The following is a 13,986-nucleotide window of genomic DNA, read 5'->3' on the forward strand; positions in this document are numbered from 1 at the left end:
AACAGTGTAACAAACAGAAGGTAGTAAACTAAGTTATACCTTAGAGAACCCTCTAGTCTCCCGAAACTGTGTGTATGCACACAATTGTACATACTGTAAACTCAATATCCAGTCAAGAGTTTTAGCATTAAACTAGTTAGATCTTAAAAAATATGTATACAAACACGCCAAATGGGAAACTTACTTTAGTTGTTCTGGAGGGCTCTAGGTTTACACCTTCATTTCCCCTTCCCCCAGCTGTAGTCGTGAAGGGAGTCTGTTCACCACCAGGGCTTTCTCTGAGCTTTTCCAGTGGTGTCTTCTCAGCCATCTTCAATGTAGGGTGTACGTGTGGTATTGGCTTTTCTTCACTGGTCTCTGGAATAGTGGGACTAATGGTGGCATCTTGTTGCCCTGAACTCTCTTTTTGAGACACATCTTTGAACAGTTTCTCTGGAAGAAGGGACACTAAGACTCTGGGAACACCCTGAGCTATGCCTTCAAAAGATGCTGCTTCTACACCTGTAACTGTAGAGTTTGACCTTTCTAGAAATTTCTCTCCCGTCATTTCCTGAGTTGTTACTATGTTAGATGCAAGAACTCCACAAATTTCACCATCACTTCTGTTGTCCTGATGATGAAAGTCCTTTCTGTCTGAGAATTCCAGATAATTGATTTCTTTTGGGTCTACTGTAGAAACTGTAGTTTCTTCTAACTTAAGAGTTCTTGTTGAGTCAAAAGGTAGCTCCTGGTATGACCTTTCTTTACATCCATCAGAGGAGCAAATCAGATCTTTGGTTTCTTTGGTCTTAAAAGTAACACAAGAATCTTGAAAAGAGTTGGTCTCCAGTCTGATGGTTCCTTGGAAAGGCTTGTTTGTTTCAGAAATTTGGGATCTGCCTGCAACTTGAGCCTTTCTAACTGATTCCTGGTAATGTAATCCTTCAGGTCTTGGGATCGTAGAAGAGGATGGTTCACTCTGGGCCCCACCAGTAATTTGGGATAAATTTTCTTCTTGTTTTAAGATTAAGGAGAGGCTTAGATTTTTTGCTTCTCCTTCACTGACCTGATAAGATTTGGAGAATGTTAAAGCATCCTGATTTACAGAAATCCCTTTGGGTATCACTGGGGAAGAGTTTTGAGTTTTACAAATTATAGAAAATCCCAGCTTTCTACCAGCTTCTTCTCCTTTTTCATTTATGGTTATTTCCACAGGTGGACTCTCTACATTGGATCCCTGGTCAGCTCTAATGGTGGTTTCTTGATTCAACTTTTCTTCAGAAAGAATTGGTTTGCATGTTTTGACACTTTCTTCTATTATCATCTTCCTCTTCCCCCTCTTACTTTTCTCGCTGGTATTCATTGGTTTCTGCTCACTCGGCAATTTGCCTGAAGTTTCATAATCTGATTCTTGTACTTCTGAAATAATTCTTTCCTGGTTTTCTACTATTTCTTTAGGAACTGGACCTGATATAGAATGTTTCATAAGAGAAGTAATTTCTCTGTGGGCCCCCATGTTTTCCTGCTCTTCATTTGTGTTTTTTTCCATGTCATCACTAGCCACCTCTTTGAGTTTAAAATTACAAACTTCCGAGTGAGAGTGTGTCACCAAACCTTGGCCCAATGGTGTACCTTTATGATGACCAGGAACTATGATACTGACAGATTCTTCAGCATCTGGAGAAGCTCTCCTTTTATCTTGAGCCTTGCATTCTAATTCCTTTAATGAAATATCTCTGCTCTTTTTGGCCTGCCCCCTGTCAGAAACTCTTGCTTTAACCTTTCCTTGTGCAGACTGACTTCCAATCTGAAATAATTTCTCACTTGCTCCTTTACCATTATTCATTCCAGCAGTCTGATTGCAATCAATTAACATTTCCTTTCTTAGAAATTCCTTTTCTATTTCACATACTTCAATTCCATCTTGCTTTTCAATCTGAGCCCTGTGATCACAGGACTCTAAAGTATCTATCTGGATCATAGTTGCCAGCTCAGGACTTATAAGTCTTTTCTCAACAGCTTCCTTTAGAGTCACTCTCTGATCATTAAATATGTCAACAATTCCTCCATTTACTACCTGACGAGACGCAATAATTCTGACCATGTTTTCATCCACTAATTCCTTTTCCAAAGCTGATGCTAAAGTCAGTCTTTTCCCTGTGGCAGTATCTATGATTCCCCCAGTATTTGCCTGAGCTTCCAGAACCTTCAGTGTAGATAAAAAGTCCACTTTTCCAAGCTGAGTTGCTTGAGACAGTGTTAGCACTTTGTCACTAGCCTCATCTTTAATGCCTGAGAAGGGAATTACTTCTAGATATCTCTGACCAGATTCAATATCAATCTTACATTTCTTTACTAATTCTGAATAAGGAACTATTCTGCAATTCTCAGGATCTACAATCCCATGCACCATTCCTGAAGACAATATTGCTTTATTACTTAACAGTCCTTCTTTTTCAGCTTCTGCCAAGGTCAATCTCTGGCTAGAAATGAGATCCACAAAGCTTCCAGTCAAAGCCTGAATTTCTTGGATTTCTCTTTTCAAGTCTGGGGTAACAAGATCTAATTTTATGGCTTCCAGAAGGGAAAGAGTTTCCTTCGTTTCAGGATGAAAAAACTGACAGACGCTTAAGTTCTCAGCTTTTTTGAGTTGCTTAGCTAAATCTTCATCAATGATGCCATGTTCAAAGGCATTATCAACAGAAAGTCTCATCCCAGATATATGGTGAATGATACCTCCATCTACCACCTGCTTTGTCAACAACCGAATAGCCTCCTCTCTCTCCAGAAGTCCTCTGTCAATGGACTGCATGATTGTTAAAGGAGCTTTGCTCTCAGGGTCCACGATTCCAGTTGTCTCCATTTGTAAGCTAATAAATCTCTCCCTCACTGCTTTCTCAGCATCTCTGCCTTTGGAAGCTTTCTCCAGATTTATAAGCTCTGTCTGGTCAGCACAGTCCACCAAGCCAAGATTTGAGGCCAAAGTCACCGAAACCTTTTTGCCTCGTTTCAGGTCAACAATTCCACCAGTCACCACCTGCCCCTCTAAAATTCTGGAGGCTGTTTGTGTGTCAAGAAGTCCAAATGCAACTGCTTCCTTCACAGAGCAGAGTGTGCGGGTACGGGGGTCTAAGACTCCACTAATAGCTTTCTCTGCCATGAGGACATTATGTAACAGTTTCTCATCCATAAGACCTTCATCAATGACTTCTTCAGTGGTCAGAGACTCGCAGGTCTGAGAGTCAAAAAAGCCCCGAAACATGTTCAGTTTTCCCATAAGTTTCACAGCAGTGTGACTGGGCACGATACCTCGGGCTATTGCTTCATTTAGTAAGAGCTTCTGACCTGTGTTTTCGTGAATGATACCACTATCTAGTAATTGTGCAGATAATGTATTTAAGGTAGCTTCCTGGAGCATTTCTGAAGGATGACTGCATAACAGAGAGGGTTCATGATCATTATCTTCTGCATCTGTCTTTTCTAATGTCATCATACTACCACCTACAATGTCATGTCCTTCTGGATTTTGTTTATGGTCATCTCTACCTGAAAATGTTTTACTTAAGTTTTTCTTTTTGTCTAGAGTAGGAATATTCATGTTATTTTCAGACTCTAGTTTTGATTCTAAATTTAGCATTTTTTTCCTCTGAAATTGTGACTTCTTGCTTTGGGGTTTTAGGAGTGGCCTTTCACTTTCACCTGGAATTTCAATGTCAAGTGTGTTTGCTTGTTCTGTCCGACACAGAAAGGAAGTCTTTCCGGGAGTCTGCCATTCTTCATTCAGTTTCTCAACAGAAAAAGGATCTCTGCCTGCCGCCAAGGTCACATCTTCAGCTTCCTCAGTGGGTACTATATGGAGAAATCTCCTGCTAACATTTTCTCTGGTAGACATTCCTATTAGTTCTTCCTTTTTGGTATCTAGCAATTGTCTTTTTAACTCTGATTTGCCTTTATCTAAGACCATCAAAGTACCAACATTTGGATTTCTTACTTTTTGTTCCCCCACAAATAGGTCTCTTTGAAAGTTCTCTATTGGGGAAGCTTCAATTTCTACAGTGGTCGTTTTGCCCTTTGCTTCAGCACAATCTGCCTGATTAGGATATTCTTCATTCTGAAAGGAAGCCTGGAACTCACGTGGCTGCCTACTCAGCCCATCACAGAAAGTTTCTGTGGTTTTGACATTTATCGATTCTTGTAATCCCTCAGGAGTTTCTAGTCTCTGATGTCCAACTTCAAACATTTCTGGAGGACCTGCCTGATGTTCATCTCTTGCTGTCAGTGTCTCTATCAGTTTGTTGTCTAACAGGAGCAGCCTCTGTCCATCCCTCACATTGATATAGCTGTGAGTCATCAGCTGAAACAACAGCTTTTCACTCGGGCTTACCATGCCCTCTGTCTGGCTCTGGCTGCGTGGCAGACCTCCTGCTCCAGGATTAATGTTCAATTTGCTTCGTTCTGAAGAATCTGCTAATTGCATGTGGGGCATCACATCAGGTATGCAAACTGATCTTAAGTTATCAACAAGATCTTTGTCCAACATACCATCTTCTACTACTTTTTTCCAGGACCAAACCTCTGTGCTTGCTGGTAGAAACAGAGCTTTAATATGCTGTCGGCCACTAAGGATTTTATGAGCTAGTTCAGTAGACACAAGACCTTGTTCCAAGCCATCTGTGATTGGGAGGATCTCTCCAGATTCAGGCCACAGCAACCCCATGAACGACCAAAGGGACTCCAGAATCACAAGGGCAATCTTAGCAGCTACTAGATCATTGTTCACGGCTTCATCTATGGTCAGCCTATGCCCAGTGACTGTGTCTATGATGCCTCCTGTCTGAAGCTGCCTTATGAGAAGAGCACAGGCCATGTCTTGGTCAATCAAATTATGTCTTACAGCCTCTTCCACGGTAAGTCTGTGTCCTGTTCTTGGATCTACTATGCCACCAGCAAAAAGCTGAGCTTCCAGCAGCCGGACAGTGACCTGCCTATCTATTAGGCCTTCCTGAACTGCACGGAAGATGCTAACCTTCCGGCCTGATTTCAAGCTCACCATTCCCCCTGCCAATTGCTTGACAGGCAGCAGTTTCAACCCTGAGTCCTGGTGAACAATACATCTCTGCATCAGATCCAGCAAACTGACTTTCTCAGCTGTGTTGGGGTCTATCAAATTCTTGGATGATTTCAGGGAAGACTCTAACACTGAGTGAAGCCTTGCAGAGATGAGGCCTTGGTGAAAAGCCTCTTCTAGGTTAATGCAGCTCTTATTAGGGGAGAGATGGAAACCTCCAGCTGCCAGGTGAGCTTCTAAAACTTTCAGCCCAACTCTCTCACTGATTATTTTCTTCTCAATTGCTTCCACCACAGAAAGAAGGCCTTTGCTCTCAGTAAGCCTGCTTATTAAGGACAGGACATCCTGTAGCTCTTGGAACTGCTGGTACATCGGGGGATTAATGAGGTTTCTGGCTAGACCCTCCTCCAGAGAGAGCTTCTCACTGGTCTCAGGGGCAATGAGGCCAGACATGATAACCTGGGATTCCAGGAGCACAAGGCCTGTGTCTTGGTCAATGAGGCCCTTTTGCATGGCTTTGAAGATGGGAAATATCTCCACTGTGCCTAGGTCAATCACCCCAGCAATTGCTCTGCAACCCTAAAAAAAAAAAAAAAAAATGAAAAAGAAAACTGAATCAGAGAAGCCCAACTGCTTAAAGGATTCATTTAAAGAACAACAGTTTATCAAATTCTGACCACAAGAAGAACCCAACCTGGGATGAGCCCCAATGTGTAGGAAACACTCTAAAGCCTGACCGCATTAATACTAAAACAGAATTTGTCAAAACCACAGAATGTTGAACATGGCCAGAAAATCACAGATTACTTGACTGATGGGTAGCATTAAGCATATCTGAGTGACAAGCTCTACAAAGTAGCAAGCAGTGAAAGTGAAAGATCAACTACTTCTAAGACTCACCACACAAAGGTTCCTCTAGAAATACACCAGTTCCCCAGAAGTGAGAAGTCAACTCTATATAACAACTTCTCAATGTTACAACCCACGCAGAAGACTCTTGAAATAGTACTTCCCTGCTAATAATGAGTTTGGCAGGACTAGCCCACAGGATTAGAAGAAAGATTCAAGCAGGCCAGTAGCCATACAACAGGTGTGCATCTCTGTAAACAGCCTAGTGTGTAGTACTCAAGCAGCTGCTTTACAATTGGGGCAGTCATAGTTGGTGGCCATTGCCAGCACCTCCCAAGGCAACGACCCTGAGTTAAATTAGTTCTGGGAACTGGAAGTAGCAAGTCAAGGAAGGAACAGACTGGGAACTTTTGCGTCTGGAACCACTAGCAACTTTCCTTCTGGTCCAGGCTATCACAGGCAGTTACAAGTACCATGCTTCCAGATACTGCTTTTTGGGCACTTAATAAATTTACTGAAGGCAGATATTTAATCCTCACAACAATCCTATGAAAGCAATTATTTTAATCTTTAGTTTGCAGATAAGAAAATGAGGCACTGCAAGGTTATTAGATAACTTGTCTAAGATCACAATACAAGTGAGTTCAGAATCAAATCAAGTTCTGAATCTAAGTCTTGTGCTATTACTACTGCCTCCACCATCAGATCCAGAAGAGCATGAAGGATAGATGATACAGTTGAGCTGCATCATACACAGGAGTTATAATGTCCCATGTCTAGGAAATAAGGCAAATCTTACATATCGCCGAAGTGACCCTTGCAAAAAAAACCCTAAAAAGAGCTCCTAAAAGAATTCCTTTTTTGAAGCCTTTAATCACAGAATGATGGTATTCTGAAATTAAATCATTCAAGTGTTTTGCCATTTAAAATACTTCTATTATTGTCAACTTTCTACCTCTCCTTGTTCATGTTCATTATCTTTATTTTCTATAAATGATTTTGTCTGTCCCTCTTGAGTCAGTATTACTTTCTGATCCTTATTTACTTCTTGAGCTTATCCATGGAGGATGTTGTTGAAGCAACTGCCAGTCACTTCCCTGCCTCCTAAATAATGCATTTTATTCTGTCTCAGTCAGAGTAAGCTCTGCAAAAGCAGGTACTTCACCCATTCAGTGTCTAGTAACAGTTGCGGCAGTTCAATAAACATTTGCTGAATTAATAAATAAATTGGTAAATAGTAAGGAAATCCTTAAAATCCTCAACCTATGTGCCCCTCAATTTTGAAGACATGCACCAAGGATTTCAAATTCAGTTAGTCACATGCTCTAAGAGACAAAGAATTCAGAGCAAATGAGAGGAGACGTTTGGTTCACATCCCCTTTCTCACTATATTTGTTTAAATAATAGAACAACAGAATTTTGCACACTACTTAAAATATTATGTGTTGTTCCCCATCCCCCTTCTGTGTTCTGACCTAGAAAGTAGTTCAACTTGTACTAAGAACCTACCAAGTTCTAAGAACCTACCAGGTATCAGTTCTACAGAGACTGAAGGGAAAATCGTACTGGAATATGACACTTTGAGATACATGAATAATCTCTTTATTTAACAAAATCCAGGACAAGACTATTCAGAAGCAGATATGATGACAAAGGAAAAAGACTCTTTTGAGAACTTCTAATTTCTTCTATGAGATTCCTAGAGTCCCACAGATGCTGATATTGAAGACAGACCTGGAGTCCAGCCAATTGCTAGACAGAGAAAAGACTACAAGCTGTTCCTTCCAGTATTCTCTTAATTGAAGGACAGGCAAGAAGCACTGAGCTGGGAAGTAATCCAGAAAAATCCAGTTCAGTCCCACCAAACATGGGAATTCTGACCTAAACAAGCACAGCAAGACAGAGGGAGAGTAGGAAGGGAAACGTAAAAGGCTTCTACTTACCAGAGTCGCAGCACGCCTCGGGCAGACAGAGAGAGAGCCTTACGGAGCAGCTCAGCCGCATCGCACACACAGTGTAAGCTTGGGGTTAGCGTCCAGCATGCGACTGTTTTTTGTTTTTGTTTTTTTTTTTTTTTTTGCAAAAAAGAACCCCAAACAGGTCGTCCTCTTTTCCCTTTTGTGCATTTGTGCTTAAACTCCAAAGGGTTAGTGAAACTTGTAAGCAAGGATGTCAGTTAATTGGAACAATACTTCACATGAAACGCACAAACAATAACGGGGACACATCATGCTCAATGTAGTGGTGCTCAGCAGCTTGTCTTTCCTTTTGTTTTCTCCCCCTTTTTAACCTTTCAAAATGAGAACTGGGTGTTCTCAGCAAGCAATTGTTAAAACTTTTCACATACTCCCTTATATGGTGAAGCAATAAGCCACTAAGAAGTGGGCCACCTGACACAGAGAATGCTAAATCAGCACGTTCTTTTTGGAAATCTACTCTCAAATAAATCATGGCTGGTTCTGTCTTGTGGTCTTTACAACTCTAGCTCCCGATGTACCAATTTCATATCCAAGGACCAGAGTCAAAGCATGTTTTGTGTGAATATCATTTTGAGCATCATCTAGACCAAATCTGATTAACCACAAGACATTAAATTTTGACCTGCCCCACACAGGATGGCCATTGCTTCACAACATAGGAAATAAGCAGGCAAACACACATATATATCCCAGAGACACATGTATATAATATGGTAAGTTTACATATACACACAAGTATCCAGGAAGAACTCAGGACAACCAGGAGGAATTTGACAATTTCATATGGTCCAGGAAGTGAATATGAGTGGGAACTGGTAAAGAAGTCACATGATGGGATGACTATGGGTAAGGGGAACCAGCGTCTCAGTCAGTGCAGCTAATCTACCAGTTTGCTTGGAAAATGAACATTTCTCATTCATTTAGTAGATATGAAAAAAAGTATGGGGGAAGAGGACATGCCTTTTTCTTCCCAATATTCAGAACTCCTGGCTATCAACTTCTGGGACACAATGCCAATAAGGAATAATCCCACTGCCCTGTGATCACATATAATATAGGATTTATGTTCTCAACTGTGGTCTGCCACAAAATGGCAGACAACAGAAACGGTGAACCAGGATCTACAGCGTTGGTCATGAGTGCCTTCTAGTATTCTTGACTGACCAATACATCATGGAACCCCAGTAAAGAAACACAAGACAAATGGCTGCTATGGTGAGGTTAAAAATTAAGTCACATTGGTCATGGAAAGCTAGTGAACACGATTCTCAAACAGCAAAGCTGCTTTCATACCATTCAAAAGGTACCCTTCCCATTTGGAGAAAGAAAGTAAAAGTACCTTTTGTTCTGTCTGCTGGGCCAACTGGCTCTGAAGTTGCTGAAGCTGGTTTGCTGAACCATCACAAAGGTCATGGTAAGTCTTATTCAGGGCATTCAATTGCTCAGATATTTGTTCCTTCTCTTTTTCTGAGAGCCTGGAAGATGAAGCATTGAAGCTCTTTCAGAGAGAAATTTTTATCTTTTGCTTCAAAATCATGACTTCGGGATCCGTGGGTGGCGCAGTGGTTTAGTGCCTGCCTTTGGCCCAGGGCGCGATCCTGGAGACCCGGGATCAAATCCCACATCGGGCTTCCGGTGCATGGAGCCTGCTTCTCCCTCTGCCTATGTCTCTGCCTCTCTCTCTCTATCTCTGTGTGACTATCGTAAATAAATAAAAAAATTAAAAAAAAAAAATCATGACTTCTCCACCTTGGATGGTATTCTTCTTTGTCACTGTTAACTATGGATGATCTGATCACTCTTCCATATTCATCTAGCTCATATTCCTATTTATCTCAAATCAAGTCATGATTCTTGGTGAGGTCTCCAATCCAAAGAGCCTATACTCCACTTTAATTGAATCCACACATAGCAAACTCAGATCTTGCCATCATCTAAAATTATTCTAATTCTAAACTTTTAAGCTTCAAGAATCTACTATCTGATAATAACTTCTGATTATAACCCTACCTTTCCAGTTGTCTTTCTTTACTCTTATGCCATTTCTCATTTCAAAATAAAATATTTTAAACAAACAAAAGAGAAAATAAATGAAGTCTTATTTACCTACTACTCAACTATCCAGTTTTACTAAATTTTGACATTATACCAGATTTGCTTTAGATCTTTTTCTTATTTTAAAAAAGATTTATTTATTTGAGAGAGAGTAGGGGGGTGGGCAGAGGGAGAGGGAGAATCTCAAGCAGACCAGACCCACTGCTAATCATGGAACCTGAGGCAGGGCTCTGTCTGATGACCCTGAGCCAAAACCAAGAGTTGGACTCTCAACCAACTGAGCCAACCAAGTGCCCCAATTTTAGATCTTTTCCATAGAAATAAGATATTACAGATATATCCAAAGTCCAATGTACATGTGTCACCAACCCCATTCTTTTACCGTTCTCCCTAGAGGTGACCATGATCTTGAATCTGGTGAATTTCATGACTTTTTTTTTTTTTTTTTAAGACTTCTTTATCTCATTCAATACTGTTTCTGAGAATGAATCCTGTGATACATATTACAACTATCCATCACTTTACTGAGATTTCCAAAGCCTTCCTTACCTCCACTCCCCATTTTTTCTTAATCTATCAGTCCTCTCTATGATCTTCACATCTTCTTTTTAGAGTTCAAACCCCACAGTCCATCAGCACAATCAGGTCCCTGCTATTATCCTTGAACTCTATCCTTGCTAACTTATGAAACTCCTGCCCAGATCAACTGAACCACCGGACTTCTCTACTCCTGCCTACAGGGGAAGTACATCGTATGTGTGTGTTGGGGGTCCCTGTGGAGGGGATCCTACTGGTTCCCAGACTCTACTAGATCTCAGAGCTTCTTGACAACCCTTCTCAGAGGCCCCAGTCAATCCTAATTCCCTTGCCCTCAGCTCCCATAACTCACAGCAAATAACCACCCTGCCTATTTCAAGGAGAAAATGCAGACAGACCACTGTGCATGAATTCTCTCACCTTTTGTCTTTACTTCTGGCATATATACCTTCATCCACACCTTTCCTAATCTCCTTTTCCTCAAACCTCAGAGGAAAAGTTGTCTCAACTCTAGTCTAGGGTTGTACTTTCCACTCATTAATGAATTTTATCCTTTCCTGCATGTTCCAGAACCTCTTTTGGATTACTTCAATCTCTTTCTCCCTTTTGGTCCTTGAGATCCAGGCCATAAACACAGGTACATCTCTCTGATCTTTTAAGAAAACAAGTCATTTTTTTTTTTTTAAAGAGGATTCCACACCCTTGCAGAGCCCAATGAGGGGCTTGAACTCAATCCTGAGATCAAGACCTCAGTTGAGATCAAGAGTCAGATGATTAACTGAGTTAGTTAAGGAGCCCCAAAACAAGTCTTTCTTGATTATATATTCTACTTTCATTGTATACTGTATTATTTGTCCTTTCCTATGGCCAGGCTTCTTGAAAGAGTAGTCTCTTTTTCCCATCACTACCTTCTTCCCCTCCTGTGCTCCCTACTCCAGACCAAACTCAATCTGACATCATGCCCTCACTTTATACCAGTCACCAACTTGCCCAATTCAGAAACTTCTCAAGTCTCAATCTTTCTTGACTTTTGACCACTTTCTTTTTTTCTAGAATTCTGTTCTCTCTTGGGTTCTAAGGTATCACTCATAGTTTTCCCCATGCTTGTGTAAAACTTCCTTTACAGGCTGAGGAGCACCAACCAGGAAGCCCTTGAACCCTTGTAAGGTAATCCACTCATGCTTTCTTTCTACTATGCTGATGACTCAGATCTATATCACATTAGATTTCTCTCATTAATCCTAAATTTACAAACACAGTTACCCATTGGACAACTTTAGTGGAACTACGTAAGGCATAAATTAATGTATTAGGTACTTCCTAATACATGCTAAGTATTTCCACTCTGATGCCCTCTGAGCTCACATTCATAATATCTAAAACCAAAGCTGCCTTCTTCTCCCTCAATCCACACCTGCTTTTGTATTCTCTATCTTCATTAGTGGCATCACCATACACTCAGGGGCCTAAGCCAGAAACTTGGAAGTTATAGTTGACAATTTTCATTTGTCACTAACACTGTAAATTCATCATCTTTAGTATCTTTTGAACCTGTGCCCTTCTCTACCTTCATCATTTCTCACCTGTATCATCACAACAGCCTCTTTACTGGTCTCTCAGGCCTCCACTCCGGCCTATGTTAATCTACTCTCTGTAAAACTGTCCTAGAAACCTTCATCAACAAAATCCAATCAAGTATAAGGCTTCTCCCCATAGCCAATAAGGTAAAATGTTAATTCTTCTCATGAACTATAAGGCTTTTCATAATCTGGCTCTTAAAGCCCTGAACTCTCCAGCCTGAAATCTCACCATAATCCTAAATTTTAGTCAGATAGATTCAGTCCCCTAGATGTGCCATAATCTCTCATCTAATACTCACTTATGACCATGCTTGGCCAAGAAGATCTGGGATGTTTTAATTGCCTCAGAGACTTGTTCCCTCTTGGTTGTCAGCTCCTCTGCCAGAACCTACATGACAGAAATAAGAGTATAGCTTCAGAACCCAAGAAATTAAAGGATCAAAATTATTTGAAATAATGCTTAAAAAAATCCTAGGGAAAATCCTTAGTTCAATTATTATTATTATTTTTTAAAATATTTTATTTCTTTATTCATGGATGACAGAGAGAGAGAGAGAGAGAGAGGCAGAGACACAGGCAGAGGGAGAAGCAAGCTCCATGCAGGGAGCCCGACATGGGACGTGATCCCAGGTCTCCAGGATCACGCCCTGAGCTGAAGGTGGCGCTAAACCGCTGAGCCACCAGGGCTGTCCAGTTCAGATTATTATTACCAATGAACTAACGAAAGTTGATTAAGAAGGTAGAAGTACAAATAAGATGATTTCTTAAGTTTCTTTAAGTCCTGGCAGTTAACATTTGTTGAGATAATCATTCCTGGGGTGGCCCATATGTGCTTTGTTTTATTCCCACCTAATGTGTTATTATATATTATTCTACCCAACAAGAGACAGACAGATCTTCTACTCACCTGCTGATCTAAAATAGCTTTTTCAATGTCTGTTGATTCTTTGGTCTGGGATGAGGTAGCTTTGCTTTGTGTATTCCTTGCTAGGGTAGACACCCAGCCCAAAAGTTCTTTAACTTTCTCCACATGCTCCTGTTTTTCCTCTTCAACAACTTTCTAAAATAGGAATTAGAAAATCAGTATCTTGGTCAATGTCTTATTAAACTGGCCTAACATCTGATTTCCTAAAATAGAGACACGAAAGTCACCTAAGTCAGTAGGAAGCTAAAATAACCCCAAGATAAATATAATTTACCCAGCCAGAGCATTGTTCACAGGTGTAAAACTGTGTGATACTAGTAGCTAAATTCATCTTATCTAAGTTGGCACCTTTCCTTAAAAAAGCACATTTTTTTAATATATGAAGGACGTTCAATAATTATTTACTGATTTTTAAAAATCCTTTACATATAACACCTTATTTTCATGATTGCTAGATTTATAGGTAAAGAGAGTGAAGTCTACAGAGATTAAATGAGGTAGTTATTGACATAAAGAAGTTTTTTGCTAATTCACATAGACAAAAATTGATGTAAGTTAATATTTCCAACAATAGTTCTTTTATACAAGTGGGTGAACATGCAGAAACTTCCTTTGGAAAGACACAGTTTTTTAGAATTACAAAAAGATTCCATACACATTATAACAAATGCAAATAATCTGAAATGTGTAATATATGTCCCTTTAATCTCATTTCACAGAAATTTAGTGTACAGCTGACCTTTGAACAGCATGGGTTTGAATTGCCCAGCTCTACTTACACATCAATTTTTTTCGAGAAATACAGTATAGCGTTATAAATGTATTTTCCTCATGAAATTCTTAACACTTTATCTTATAATAAGAATACAATATATAATAAACCTATTACATTTTTTTAACAGTTTCATAGCATTCCATTATACAGAATTTGAATGTTTCCAATATTTCCCTTTAACAGATTATACTTTATTAAGGATCTTTGCTCACATCTCCTTTTTTCACACAATATTTCTA

General features: G+C 40.1%; 1 protein-coding gene across 22 annotated transcripts in view; it reads right to left on the bottom strand.

The window, feature by feature from the left end:
* The window catches only part of MACF1 (microtubule actin crosslinking factor 1), a 338,748-nt gene that overhangs the window by 118,954 nt on the left and 205,808 nt on the right, over positions 1 to 13,986 (bottom strand). For 20 of the 22 annotated variants that reach the window (XM_077844663.1, XM_077844661.1, XM_077844668.1 and 17 more), the window contains 4 exons: positions 12,955 to 13,107; positions 12,347 to 12,435; positions 9,215 to 9,350; positions 185 to 5,626 (listed from right to left, as the gene is read on the bottom strand). In XM_077844663.1, coding sequence (XP_077700789.1) covers positions 185 to 5,626; positions 9,215 to 9,350; positions 12,347 to 12,435; positions 12,955 to 13,107 — 5,820 coding nt within the window. The remainder of the gene's footprint in view (positions 1 to 184; positions 5,627 to 9,214; positions 9,351 to 12,346; positions 12,436 to 12,954; positions 13,108 to 13,986) is intronic. The other 2 variants (XM_077844666.1, XM_077844665.1) reach the window with 1 other exon arrangement.

This window comes from Canis aureus, chromosome 13, assembly GCF_053574225.1.
Source record: "Canis aureus isolate CA01 chromosome 13, VMU_Caureus_v.1.0, whole genome shotgun sequence".
Classification (NCBI taxonomy): domain Eukaryota; kingdom Metazoa; phylum Chordata; class Mammalia; order Carnivora; family Canidae; genus Canis; species Canis aureus.